Below are 14,660 nucleotides of genomic sequence, written 5' to 3' on the forward strand. Positions count from 1 at the left end.
TGCATTTAGCCTGCAATCCAATGTTAGCACTTGCTTGGGAGTGAGCTGGGTTGAATTCCTTGGGGCTTACTTCTAAACGTATATGTATAGGATTGGGTGGTTATGTGCATAGGGCCAGGTTACATGTCTCCTCAGCACACTTAACTTGAGAGGAAGGTGCATTTTGTTACTTCAGTTATGGAAACACACTGTGGGAATTAAGGAATCATACTAGGGACGCGGGTGGAGTTGTGGGTTAAACCACAGAGCCTAGGGCTTGCCAGTCAGAAGGTCAGCAGTTCGAATCCCCGCGACGGGGTGAGCTCCCGTTGCTCGGTCCCTGCTCCTGCCAACCTAGCTGTTCAAAAGCACATCAAAGTGCAAGTAGATAAATAGGTACTACTCTGACGGGAAAGTAAAAGGCATTTCCGTGCGCTGCTCTGGTTCGCCAGTCATGCTGGTCACATGACCCGGAAGCTGTATGCCGGCTCCCTCGGCCAATAAAGCAAGATGAGCGCTGCAACCCCAGAGTCGTCCGCTACTGGACCTAACGGTCAGGGGTATCTTTATCTTTACCTTTACTAGGCTCTACAGGAGGCTGGGCTACTGCTTTCAGGCAGGACCACCAGTTGCCATTATAATTTGCTTTCTACCTGGGGAGGCATTCAGTTCAATTGCGTTCCGAGTATATATGTTGGCGTTTTGGAGGAGAATTTTCTGAACAGGGATTGAAGAATACAACATATGGCTATGTGCTGATTGCTGAAGTGCCATGGCAACCGACTGCTGTGCCATACCTAATAAAAGATAAAATAAAAGTTCTGGATTTTCTCTTACTTTTGCATAAATGTGATCTATATATAATTACAATGTCTACATGGGCATAGCCGGGGGGGGGGGCAGCTACCCCCCCGTCAAGTAAAACAATAGAAATACTTAACTAACTGACCACTCACGTTGGTTCTACCCCCGCCCCAACAAAAGTCCTGCCTCACCAACAAAAATCCTGGCTACACCCATGCATGTCTAGGTAACAGGACAGGTTTCATTCCTCTTCCAACGGTATCACTAATGGCAATCCACTTTCCGTATTAAGGATTTTTTCACCAGGGGGTGTTTCTGAAGTCTCCATGGCAAGGATAATGTGCAGGACCACACACGACATTTCAATGCCTGAAGCAGCAAATGGTGTGTCTCCTTTCACCCCGGTTAAGGTGCATGCTACCCAAATTATTTTGTCATCAGAAGCCGAAGACTCCCTCTCCTTAGCAGTTAAAACCACGATGAATAATAATTAAATTTGCTAACTGCTTCTCCTTTCAATATTGTCAAAATGGGCTTGCAAATGGTAGGCCCAGCTCCCGCAGTGGAGTACTGTACACACACAGAGCCATCATAATGAGAGGGTCTTTTGCTTATTGCAAAACAATGGATTGCTTGGGGGGTGGAGGGGGCTTAGGAGCAAGCAATAAATCAGCTTGCAAAAAGGATTTCAAACAAAGGAAAATGCCTTGCTGTCATATTATCAAAAGGAAAGCACAAAGGAAGGCCACTTTGTCTCACGTGAAGATGAAGAGTTTAGATATTTAACTGAACTTTGCTCTCTGTAGAGGCTATAAGCCTTGCTCTCCGTGATGTTTGTAAGGCTTTGCCACTTTTTCCTTGGAGCCCCAACACAGGTAAAATGGGATAGTGATAGCAACGTAGGAAAATGGTAGTAGGGAAAGTGCAGTGGGAAGAAATTAAAGGGCACAGAGGAAAAGTAGTCCCTTGCTAGCATATTGCATGCAGTTGACAGGAAGCCTTTGCTAACTTGGTGCACTCCAGGTATTTAGGACTCTAACTCCCATCAGCCCCAGTCATTGCAGCAATGGTGACTGGAGCTAATGGGAGTTGTAGCCTCTAAGTAGGTGAAGGCTGACTTACCTGTTGCAGACCAAAGTTTATGGGAGGTTATTAGTTGAGCTGTTTCATTTAGCTTGCATATGTTACAATACGGATGCACCAAAATATACAGTGGTACCTCGGGTTAAGTACTTAATTTGTTCCGGAGGTCTGTTCTTAATCTGAAACTCTTCTTAACCTGAAGCACCACTTTAGCTAATGGGGCCTCCTGCTGCCACTGCACCGCCGGAGCACAATTTCTGTTCTCATCCTGAAGCACTGTACCTAGAAAGTCTCAATTTGAGGTCCATTTTATACCCCCAAATCCACATTCCTGATGTCGCTCATAGATAAAGATTTTGCAAACTAAGGAGAACTTCGAAGAACTGAAAAACTGCAAGATAATGGGAGCAGTAGGATTATACACACAGATACACCTTGAAGTATTTATTACCTGTAGAGTGGGACTGATAATATAAACTAACATAAAGAACACAGATAGCAGAGATTGCCATTGTTGCACAATTATTCTACGCTGACCAAGGGTTCTTTCAGATGTAGGGCCTTTAACACCAAGAAAATAGAGGAGACAGCACAGGTAACAGAGGGCAAAGGAATTAGGGAGGGCTAACATTCCTTCGCCCACATAGGATGAGGCTATAAAAATAGGGTTGAAATTGTGCAGAACCATCCGACTATCCTGCTTTGTTTTCGCCTCTTCCGCTTTTGCAGGTGAGCAACCACATGCCCTTCACCCCTTCCTCACCCTCCCATTTTTTACACTTCTAGGAGACTTCGGGATTTATTTATTTTTACCTCCTCTGGGAAACTTCCAATTGTTCATTTCCCTCCCACTTCAGCCTCTTTCTTTCCTTCCCTAACTTCCCATGTCCTCCTTTACCTATCCTGGTTTAGCATCACTTTTGCTCTGGCAGCAGAAGGCAGGGAGTGGGGGCGGGTGGGGAATGGCTCCCCAGGCCTCCTACCCTCTTACAAAAGCAGCTGCCTGCCAAGAGGTGGCAGTTCCTGTGAGACACTGTATACAGTGGTACCTCAGGTTAAGTACTTACCGTAATTCGTTCCAGAGGTCCGTTCTTAACCTGAAACTGTTCTTAACCTGAAGCACCACTTTAGCTAATGGGGCCTCCTGCTGCCGTTGCACCGCCGGAGCACGATTTCTGTTCTCATCCTGAAGCAAAGTTCTTAACCTGAGGTACTATTTCTGGGTTAGCGGAGTCTGTAACCTGAAGCGTATGTAACCCGAGGTACCACTGTACTACTTTTTAAATATATTAGTTTTGATACTGTTAAAAGTGGTGATTTTTAGTGTGTTCCACCTTCTCCCTGCCCCTGGAAATTATAAATGTTTGCTGCTCTGTGGAAGTGTTTTGTATCTAACAACAACAACAACAGGATTTTTTTTATCATGCCAATATCTTAAGCTTCACAGAGGCATCGCTCTGTGGGAAGCATAACGTTTTTTTATACTACCTGGAGCATATATTTCAGCGAGGGCATATGTTGTCAATATCTGGGTGTAGCAAAATGTACTGTTTGTGTTTTACATTTCTGTTGTGCTATTCTTTTTTTTGTAAACCACCCTGGGAACATGATTCAAGGGTGGTATAAAAATACCTAAATAAAGAAACAAGTTCAGTTCCACAGAAAATAACTTTTGGTATTTATGATCCAGTTGTCACAATTAATTCATCCAAGGAAACTTATCAAGTATCCACAGTCTTGTTTTGATTCCAGCTAAGGATCTCTTGATATGTTTTGTGAATACAGCACAGCAATATTGCAAGCATTGGCGTGGCACTGAGGAAGAGTGGTCTAAACAGCAGAGGAAGACTTCCGTGTGTCTGACAAGAGTACTGAAGGCCATGGACTCTACAGAAGATATTGAATGTATTAAGCCCCTGCTTCAATACAAGTACGGATGCCTAGTCTCAAAGGTATGATTTGTGGGTAATGTCTATGAATAATGAAACTCTCAAGGGTTTTCTGCATATGAATGGTGGTGCAATTAAAATTCCTGTCTTTTCTGAACATGTTTGCTTCCCCTTTTGGAAATTGGCCTAGTTTTGATGTTTCTCTTTGTGGAAACATAAAGTGAAGGCACTTCCAGACTCTTACTAATTTGGGGTGGGATTCACGTAAAATACCAGCAAATGCAGGTTACACAATTACAGCTGATTCGTTGGGAGGTTTTGCGCAACAATCCTGCTCCCCCAAAAGGAAGGATTTTTTGCAATAAGTAGAGTCATAGGGAAATGTGATAGGAAAGGATGAGATAACATTTTCTTTGACATAGTGCTATCTAATCTCTCTGAAAACAATAGGAATGAATGTTCAATGAACACGTCACCTGGAAGCACCCTGAGAAAACGTTAATGTGGGTACAAAACGTTCATTATAGCAAAATTTAATACATTTTTTAAAATGTTTCATTAAATGTGCATTCCAAGTAGGTCATACTAAGTGAGGGCATGTTTTTCCATGGGCATAGTTACGTTGTGGGGGCAGGCTTTATGTTGGGGGGTTAGAACCTCAGTTAGTTACCGGTAAGTATTTTTTAATTTTATTTTACTAGATTTAGGGAAGGGGCAGCTGCCTGGTCTACTCCATTCCACATTTCACTATTTTAATTTCTGCAATTCCATTTAATCAGTTTAAAGGACGCAATGCTAACAATCTGCTTCCAATATATGAAGCACTGAAGCAATCAAGATCTGTTTTCCTGCTCTTACTGCATGATTTGTACACGGGAAATAGAAATAGGGAAGAAATACCAGATTCTCCATTTATTCTGTTGGAACGTGTAATGGTTCTAGGGGTTGCTCGTGCGTAAGCCGGTGCAAACACCTGGCTGGATTGCCTGAGTGAACATTTTCTATCCGGACAGCCACTCACCCGTGGCTGTCTCAATCGCTGGCAGAATCCGTCAGTGGGCGTTTCTTAAAATTCTTCCAGCAAAGAAGCTCTTTGACGCCTAGTCTTCTCCTACTCTCTCTGCGCGGAAGCCTTCTGCACAAGGAGGGCGTAGGCAGCGGAGGACCTCTACTCTCCCCGCTGGTCCCTGGCAAGGAGTCATGGGACCGCCTCGCCGCTTCCCCCATCTGCCCCCCTTCTCCACTGGTGCTACGCTGATTCTCTTCCCCAGAAGATGGGCGGCGTCTCCCAATCCCGGGAAGCTCTCCGGAATCCCTCTGGATTTTGCTCTCTCCCTCCAACACTGATGGCAGTTCCCTGACAGAATGCATGAGACTTGGAGAGGCTAGACAAAACACATTGCAGCCAATGACTGTCACAAATGCCTGGCTTCACCCAAACACCTTGCACCACTATGAATAAAAAAATACAGGGAACTTGTCTGTTTTCCCATTGCTTTTGCCCTAGAGAACTTCGTACAGAATGGCTTTACGTTTTCAGTGTCAAAACCAGGCCAGATTCCAAAACGGGAAGCAAACATGTTCAGAACAGACAGGTACATTTTAATTGCACAATGCCAATAGTCAGGTCTCAGGCTTTTGTGTTCAGGCATAAACTAACACGGCAATCCCCTATTGCCAGAGGTTCCCAGACTGTGATCTGCAGATCACAAGCAGCCTGTGAGCTTCGTTCAGGTGATCTGCAGCATGTTGTAAAAATACAATTTACAGCATCTAGCACAGTTCATTACAATTGCCTCAACGGGCAGAAAAATTATTAAGTGTTCTGCCAAGACCCTCCACAATCACATGGTCTATATTGCTGAAAAAGTTTGGGAACCATTGCAAAATACTAAATGTCAGCTGACATGCTAACATGGGGCCCACCAGCACATGTGAGGTACAGCAATTACTACATTCCTTTTTTAAAAGTCCTTTGGTTCCACTTTTCCTTGTACATTCAAGGTAACTAACAACAGATGTAGTAGAAACCAGTAAGCTCTATATTTTGACTCTGTGTGTTCCAAATGAGGTTGCCCAACTGTGCATGTGCAGTGCACACTGAAACGTACACACCACTGCTTAACTGTGTATTTCGGTTTTAAACCGGACGCAAGCTGGTTTGAAAGGAAATGCATCAAACAACAGTGTTTCTCAAAAAGCTACAGGATACAGATGGATTGTGGCTCATGTCATGTGTACTTGACTTTAAACACCAGAGGTGGTAGCATGCTGGAGCCAGCGTAAATGGTAATGTGTACACAGCCTTTGTGTCTCAAAAACATCTTCTTTCATCATCTTTTCTTCCTTCATAGTTGTATATCAGGGATGGGGAGCCCATGACCCTCTAGATATTGGACTACAAATAGACTGTGGCTGATGGGGAACCCAATAGCTTCCAGAGGTCCATGGAACCTCTACCACCACTATGTAGATGGCCAAAGGATGACCTGGATTCACTTTTGTAATCCCCACCCCCATTTATTTCCAGGTTATGTTTACTGCTGCTGAGTTGGGAGTATTTGACCTTCTTTTGGAATCAGGCAAACTCATGCCATCAACAACTATTGCTGAACGTCTGGGCACCAGCTTCACTGGGATGGAGAGGCTGTTGGATACCTGTGTGGGCTTAAAGCTCCTGCGAGTGGAGAGGACGGGCAGCCAAGGTAACCACATTGGAAGAAGGAAGCAACTCAAGTCGTTTCAAAATTTTGACTCACTTGTAGCTGAAGATGACTGTTTTCAGCCATCTTATCTGCTAAAGTGTACAATGGTGCCATCAGGACACAACTTCAGGACAGATGCCCAAATGGAGCAGGTCTACCATAACTGGAAGCAAAATGAAGTCATGAACATTGCCATCTAAATAAGGGAGACACCTAAGAACCTAGAGACGCAGGAAGCTAACATTGGTCTATCTAGCTCAGTATTGTCTCCACTCTGACTGGTAGTGGCTCTTCAGGGTTTCAGACGGGGTCTTTCCCAGGAGGGCTTGTGAAAGGGGTGCACATGCCAGCAGGGTCCCCCAGACTTTTTTAAAAAGGAAAACCGGATGTTTCTGAAGAAAGTTAGAGCACAAAATGCAGAGGTAGCTCTAATGCTTCAGCACTTGGCAGGCAGCACCATTGCTGAGGATGCTTGATTACTTAATCACTGTTATTATCAGAGGCAGGAATGTTGAACACCCCCACCTGGGACTCTCCTAGAGTAGCAGAAGACAGAGGAGGATGCAGGAGCAGGAGGATGTTTGTTAAAGCTCTGCCTGGAAGCACCTTGAAACACAAAGCACTCTCTGGCTAAAATCTAAGTTGTATTGTCTTAAATAATAAGCTTTTGAGCTCACCCATTAGGAAATGAAATGGAAATAAATGTCATCACAATTATAGCTAACGAACTTGATGCTTTGCTCTTTTCTGAAGAATTACTAGTTTGTGTAGGAAAGGGATGTTCACTTGGCTTCATCTTTCTACTTTCAGGGCTTTAGATAATTTATTTGTGAGTTGTTGCTTCAGACATTTTGTTCACACAGTTGCAGTTAGGGAGAAAAACTTGCCTTCTACAAAGATGTGAAAACACTGATTTATTTGTTCCCTTCTATCAGCTCTTTATGGAAGCACAGATTTTTCCAATCTCTACCTTGCTGAATCAAGCCCAAAGTCTCAGTATCATCATATGATGTTCTTCTCCGAAATCACATTTCGGAATTTGAACTACTTGACAGATGCAGTGAGGTAAGAGGGGGGGGTGTGTGTGTAGCTCTGTGTACTCATGTAGAAAATGGCTCTTTGCAACGAAATGCTGAACTGCCTTTGGAAGATGATTGCCATGAGGAAAGTCAAGATGCCAACTGTTGGAAGTGATAAAGCTAAGACTGTGTAGACATTTTTAGCTTAGAATGCATCTAAGTTGTTCTTTTTCTCAATTCAGATAAAAGCTGGTTTGGGGAAGAACCCTGTGATTTTTACAGCTACAGTTTAAAAGTGTTACTTTCTCTCTGGCCATTTCTGGACTCCAACTCCCATCTTTCCTTGCTAGCAAGACCAGTGGTCCAGGATGATGGGAACTATAGTCCCAAAACAACTGGCAACCCAAGTCTGGGAAACACTGGTTTAAAACAATACATGTAATCATTTGTGCAATGTATTCTGTTTTCAGGTGGTGGTGGGAAACATCTGAAATTTACTTTGGTCATCATGTTACCTAATTTTCATTCAATTGAAACAAATTTTCTGTTTCAGGCAAGGAAAAAGTACGGTTGGGAAAATGTATGGCGATTCATCTAGCAATTTATTTGATGCCCTTTTTAGGTAAAAGCAGGTTGTTTTTTTTAGAGGCGGGAGTTCTTACCTTTGAGGGAATGGGTGTTTGCTTGGACAGGCGGAGTCCCCCCAACCCCAGGCAACCCCCAAGTGGAATAATGACTCAAGACAACGTGCTATGGGATTAAAACTGGCCACAACTTTATTATGTTTCAGATGTAGGGAGACCTTGGCTCAGGCATTGGGCGTTTATCCTTCCCACTCCCCAGCCAGGGATCTGGGAGACATCAGGGTTATCCAGAGTGTGAGGGGATTGGGCTGGCTCTGGAGAACATATGTTCAAATAGAGAGCCCACCCCCTGTTTCGCTGCCAGAGGGGAGAGCAATGACAACCTCTCGGCGTGTGGCCAATGCCTCCCCTCAACGGGGAATCCTGGGATCACCGCCGCAAGGGGGGCGTGGGTCACCGGTTCATGCCCCCCCCCCATTTAGGAAGATAGACTAGAGGATTCCGCCCAAGGCCTGAAACCGCCAAAGCTGTGACGTTTTGCTACGGGAAAGGCAAAACCTGCCAATGCAGGAAAATTCCTTTCTGGCCCTGATGTAGCAGCGCCTGTGTACCTGTGGAGAAGAGGTTAACCTGCAAAAGAAGACTTAACTGAGGGAGGGGAGGGTGGGAGAAGCTCTGAAGCCAACTGATGCTTCGCAGGTAGGATTCACCTTCTGTTGTGTGGGCAGGGTGGTCCCTCCCCTTACCTGGCCGATCCCCTGGCAACGCCTCCCCAGGAGGGATTGGGCGATTGGCGGAGGTAGGCGGAGACCTCCAGGTATCCAGCCTGAGGAGGATGAAGCCAGCCTGAACCACTAGGAGTCGCACTGGGATCTGGGGGGGCTGCGCACGACCACACAAGAGGCGCCCCCCATTTGATGTGGGGAACGGTCATTCTTGTCAGACTGAACAATTGTGCAATTGTAGGAAACATCTCTGGGAATGTGTATCCAATCCAGACTTTCCCCATTGCCCCCCCTTTCTAGCATTTCTCGTATTTCTCCAGCAATGCTGGGAACAATGTTTTCAGTGGCCTTTGCCTGGGATTTGCACATTCTGGGCCAATTCTGATTGGATTTCAATCACAACTGGTTAGAGCACTTCAGTCACCCAGACACCATGGGACCGGATACCATGGGTCTTGCAGATGACCTATTTATTGAGCACTTCGGTTGTTAGGAGCATACCTGTTTGTCTGGTTGTGGGGAGATTACCGTATTTTTTGCTCTATAAGACTCACCTTTTCCCTCCTAAAAAGTAAGGGGAAATGTGTGTGCATCTTATGGAGCGAATTCAGACTGCGCAGCTATCCCAGAAGCCAGAACAGCGAGAGGGATCACTGCTTTCACTGCGCAGCAATCCCTCTCGCTGTTCTGACTTCTGAGATTCAGAATATTTTTTTCCTTGTTTTCCTCCTCCAAAAACTAGGTGCGTCTTATAGAGCGAAAAACACAGTATTTGACAATGAACATTCTTCCTGCATCCTTCCTGATTTTCTTGCAGGCTGTTCATACATCCTTCCAGATAATCAGGTTATTCCTTCCACACATTTCAGTTTATTTCCCCATCATTTTCCAAACTGCAAAAAAAAAAAATCAGTTTCTTTTTTAAAATGGGTCTGTTGCACTGGAGCGCCTTATTTCGTTTTAATTCCTTAAAACTGAATTTCCCAGTATGCTCTTCAGTCCCTCCTGTAAAATAATGACAGTCTAGAGATGGCAATAAGTCATATATTGCTTCAGGCAAAGAATTTCCTGAAATCATTCCTTCCAGCACAACAGATGACAGAGCAACTGGGGCTTTGTGGTGTTTGCCCAGAGCATGATTGTGTGATTGAGAGTCAAGCCCTAAATTACAAATCAGGCTGCACGTGGGTATTGTTTCCGCTTACCTGCCAACGTCATTTTGAATCTACAGATCAGAGGGCGAGATGAAAAGGTTCTGTCACAGCATGAATTCCAATTGGCATTTGTGGGGCAGAGATGTGATGGCTGCCTTTGATCTTTCTCACTTCTCACTCATTTGCGATTTGGGAGGTGAGTTCCAGACAGGAGCAAGCTGAAAAGGCCTCATCTGTCTTTCTTTTTCTGCCTGCCAACGTCATGTGGGTGTCTCGTGTGTGCCCTATTCTGGTACAGTTTAACCATTAACAGCAAAAAGATTCAAAACAAGACCACAAAAATTCCAAAGATGGGTGATAACAAGAAGGAACATATTGTTTCTGCTCTCCTGTTGAAAACATCCTTCAGTGGTATTACTCTATTTGCCTCCCAGCTGTTTTCCTCTATTAGTTTTCATATGTCAGGACATGTTGAGTAATTTTTTTGGTCAAGTTCATCCTCTTGTCCTGCAGCGTTCTTCTCCTTGACTATCTGTTTTGAATCTGTTCATTCTAACCTAGTATTTCACAAACTTGGGTCCCCAGCTGTTTTTGGATTACAACTCCCATCACCCCTAGCTAGCAAGACCAGTGGTCAGGGATGATGGGAATTGTAGTCCAAAAACAGCTGGAGACCAAAGTTTGGGAAACACTGGCTCTGTCTCCTCCCCAAACTTGACATCCAGGGTTATCCTTGCTAATCATTTCTGCCTATCCTTATTCTACCTGCAGTCTTTCCCCCCGCTCTCCTTGTACGCAATGAATTGTGGTTGCTTTCCAAGGCAATATCCTAATCTTGTAGTTTAATTTTGAAATGTTCTATTCTATGCTATCCAAGATATTGTGTTACGGTGGGGAGGGGGGGAGGATATGGATGCCATAAATAAATAATAAAGTATTCCTCCAATGTATTGTGTTCACATATTTTGATCTGTTTATATGCTGAATAATCTGTGGCACAAGTTCAATCCTGTCAAATCCCTGAAGCTACTCAGGTGGTGACATGTGTCCCTGCCCATGTAACGGTTGGAGAGGCATTTACCTGAGGTGATGTCCTGATATTTTGCACAGGAGTGTTTGAAAGAAGCTTTGAGATGCACAGAGGTTTTCATTTTTGTTTTTCCTTGTTCTCCCTTGAAGGAAGTGGCTGCGGCTTGGCTAAAGAATGCATTGCATTGTATCCAAACTCTACGGTGACCATTTTCGACTTACCCAACGTGGTGGAAATGGCAAAGAAGCATTTCGTATCCCCAGAAGAACACCGGATTACTTTCCATGAGGGTAACTGTGGTTTGTTCTGATGTGTCATTACCAGGGATACCATGTCCTAGGGGCTGAGCCCTCCCCTCCCCATATTTTTGGGGAGGGGGCCTGGATTCTCCCATGTTCAAAGGAGGAGGAGGAGGAAGAAGAAGAAGAAGAGAAGAAGAAGAGTTTGGATTTGATATCCCACTTTATCACTACCTGAAGGAGTCTCAAAGTGGCTAACATTCTCCTTTCCCTTCCTCCCCCACAACAAACGCTCTGTGGGGTGCATGGGGCTGAGAGACTTCAGAGAAGTGTGACTGGCCCAAGGTCACCCAGCAGCTGCATGTGGAGGAGCGGAGGAGTGAACCCTGTTCACCAGATTACGACTCTACCACTCTTAACCACTACACCACACTGGCTCAGGTAGAGGAGGAGGTGGAGACAGAGGAGGCTAAGCACTGCACAGCTTCAGTGACTAATTCCTTCTCCTCCTCTACCTGTTGCAGAGAGGAAGGAGCAGTGAACCAGTCATGGTGGTAGGAAGAGGGGGAGGATCCCCCCCCAGACATTGAAGCTGCACTGCCACCATGTTTGGCTCCTCCCCAGCTCCTCCCAATGTCTTGACATCACACGTGCAACATTGGGACATTGTCCCCTCCATTCTTGCTTGCATAGGTGCCAACTCCTTGGGACCTTGGGTGCCCAAGCACCCACAAAATTACCAATGTAGGGGCTGGGCACCCACAAATTTCAGTGCCAGGGCCATGCACACTGCATGGCACCCACAGTCACAGGACCAAGCTGGCACTCCTGTTCCCTCAAAAGTTGACACCTCAGATCATTAGATCATCTTGGAAAGGAAAGGAGGTATGGGTAGACCTAAAACATCCCATACCTTATTATTCACCTACTAGAGAGTAAAATGGATTCAGAACAAAATCCAAGTGTGGTTGTGCTTTGAGCTGTGAATTCTGCTTCATAATTCTGCTTATTCCTTTGTGTTAGATAATAGTCATATCCATGCCTTACATTTAAATCTCTCTTTACCACTCTAACAGTCAAAGAGTCCTGGGAGCTTAGTTTGTTCAAGCTGCTGACCTTACATAACTACAGTTCCCAGCACTCTTAGCAAACTGTGGCGCCCAGAACTCTTTGAGGGGAAGAATGTCCTTTGAACGTGCCTTGAAGTTATGGTGTGTAAAAAGCCTTAGAAATCAAGAATGACATAGTCTGCTGGCACCAGCTTTATAATCAGGGTATTTTTGAAGGGTAGAGCTCAACTATTTAATTGAACCCCTTGCTTTAATTTACCATCTGCCCATTTTATTACAGGGGATTTTTTTAAAGACCCAATTCCGGAAGCTGACCTCTATATTTTGGCTAGGATCCTGCATGACTGGGACGACGAGAAGTGTGTGCAGCTGCTAACCAGACTCCACAAGGCCTGCAAGCCTGGTACGTGTGCTTATAAGGCAGGACTGGCCAAAACTGGAGCTGTGGTGGGCAATAAGTGCATACCCTCCAACATTTCTCTGATGAAAATTGGGAGTCCCATTCCATAACGATAATTTTACTATTTATACCCCACACATCTTACTGGGTTGCCCAAGCCACTCTGAGCAGCTTTGAATATATATAATAACATAATAAAACATTAAACATAAAAACCCCTTCTCTATACAGGATTGCCTTCCGATGGCTATGGGGTTGGATAACTCCATACCCGCCAACATTTCTCCAATGAAAATAGGGACGTCCTAAGGAAAAGTGGGACATTCTGGGATCAAATCAGAAACCAGGACAGCTTCTCTAAATCAGGGGCGTCCCTGGAAAATAGGGACACTTGGAGGGTCTGTAAGTGAGCCAGAGCTCACTGTATGCATTGCCTACAGAAAGGTTTTAAAACAAGTCTTGAATTGGGTCAAGATTGAGGTTTCATTTGTAGGTGCTTTGAGTGTCCTGGATGAACAGAAAAAGTGGGACTGAAATGTTTTCAAAAATATAGAGAGAGTTTGGCCCAAAGTTGGGAAACATGTATGTGCACAGTCATGGCTTGGGCCTTGGAACAGATAGCCCTGTTCAAGTCCTAGTTATTCTGAGCAGTCCAGAGACCCGAGGCCTCAATCATTAACTCATCTGTTGACACATTGGCACCTACAGTGAGATCTCAATGCTTCTGATTATTTTCTGGTGCTTGACGCTCCATCCTGCTACCAGTCTACACCTATAGTCCATTGGCTCCTCCTGCCCAGGATAAGAAAATACCAATAAGATCTGGGACTTGTATTTGATGATGATGATGATTTTATTATTTAAACCCCGCCCATCTGGCTAGGTTTCCCCAGCCACTCTGGAGAGAGTGTATATACGATAGGGAGGCATCATGTCTCCCTCTGTAGCTCATACTGCAAATCTTAGCATTTGCTGCATAAGTGCATTCTTTCTCTTATAAAAGAGCACCTCCATCACAATCTGACTAGAATGTCACTTCTGTATCAGGGAATTAAGTTTGTGCTGTTAAGGTTCTGTTGTTGTCGGTTTTTCTCACGGTAACAAGGTTCCTGTTTCATTTGTGCCATCCCTGCCCATGTATGTTTCTAAGCTAGGAACTCAAGGTGAATAGTTGTAGCAACTTGCATTATCAAAATTCAGTGACTATAGAAAATGCTGCACCTATGCTGAGCACATTTCAGGCAGGCTACTTGAGCGAAAGTGGTGGGGAAAAGAACATTCTATGAATTATAATTCACAGCCTGCTTTGGTTGCCACATAGATCTTCCATTTTTATACAGTAGGGCCACTCAGGTTAAACTGCTTTTCGTTTGACTTGAGCTTCTGATCCCAGGATGCTTGGAAAGATGAAGCCGAGCTCTTTGAACATGCTGTCTCAAAAGAAGTAATGGTATATCTTTCGTTTCCCTAACTTAATGAAATATACTTTGAAACAGGTGGTGGAGTGTTAGTGGTGGAAATAGTTCTCAACGAGGACAGAAGTGGGCCATTGGAAGCACACCTCCAATCCATTATAATGTTGCTTCATACCGAAGGAAAAGAGCGAACCCCTTCAGAGTACAATGCGCTCTTCAGTGCTGCTGGCTTCAAGGAGGTTCAGCTAAAGAAATGCCAACTCTATGATGCCATTTTAGGAAGAAAATAATGTTTCCCCTGCATCATTCTTGTGCGTTGTCCAGAGAATGCTAGAACAATAAAACTTGTTGTTATATCATCTATTTATCTTTCGGCTGTAGACACACGTTTATTTCAAAACACCAAAACATGACACTTTTTATTTCATAAACTCCAAGGTCCCTTGCAGTAGAGTTTGAATATCAAGATACAGTGGTACCTCAGGTTAAGTACTTTATTCGTTCCGGAGGTCCGTACTTAACCTGAAACTGGTCTTAACCTGAAGCACCACTTTTAGCTAAAGG

General features: G+C 44.5%; 2 protein-coding genes across 2 annotated transcripts in view; one reads left to right on the forward strand and one right to left on the reverse strand.

Moving 5' to 3' along the window:
• RFX8 (regulatory factor X8) overlaps positions 1 to 10,120 on the reverse strand; it is a 35,342-nt gene extending 25,222 nt beyond the window's left edge. The window contains exon 1 of the mRNA XM_083437886.1: positions 9,994 to 10,120. The gene's annotated coding sequence lies outside the window, so the exon portion shown is untranslated. The remainder of the gene's footprint in view (positions 1 to 9,993) is intronic.
• Positions 3,129 to 14,460, forward strand: LOC310676279 (acetylserotonin O-methyltransferase-like). Its single transcript, XM_083438046.1, has 8 exons — positions 3,129 to 3,818; positions 6,286 to 6,460; positions 7,396 to 7,525; positions 8,033 to 8,101; positions 10,020 to 10,138; positions 11,122 to 11,262; positions 12,562 to 12,684; positions 14,178 to 14,460. Exons 1-8 carry the CDS (start codon positions 3,747 to 3,749, stop codon positions 14,384 to 14,386), a joined length of 1,038 nt encoding a protein of 345 aa, XP_083294172.1. The 5' UTR covers positions 3,129 to 3,746; the 3' UTR covers positions 14,387 to 14,460.
• The last annotated feature ends 200 nt before the right edge of the window (positions 14,461 to 14,660 follow it).

The sequence above is a fragment of the Podarcis tiliguerta genome (genome assembly GCF_965153285.1).
Source record: "Podarcis tiliguerta genome assembly, chromosome: 4".
Taxonomy (NCBI): Eukaryota; Metazoa; Chordata; class Lepidosauria; order Squamata; family Lacertidae; genus Podarcis; species Podarcis tiliguerta.

What these genes read in the sequence shown, in the direction of transcription:
- LOC310676279 (XM_083438046.1), top strand. Translation starts at nt 3,747, where the DNA reads ATGGACTCTACAGAAGATATTGAATGTATTAAGCCCCTGCTTCAATAC. An exon ending in GGAGAGGACGGGCAGCCAAG is followed by an intron (nt 6,461 to 7,395) that starts GTAACCACATTG and finishes CCCTTCTATCAG; the next exon opens with CTCTTTATGGAAGCACAGAT. An exon ending in TTATTTGATGCCCTTTTTAG is followed by an intron (nt 8,102 to 10,019) that starts GTAAAAGCAGGT and finishes TTGAATCTACAG; the next exon opens with ATCAGAGGGCGAGATGAAAA.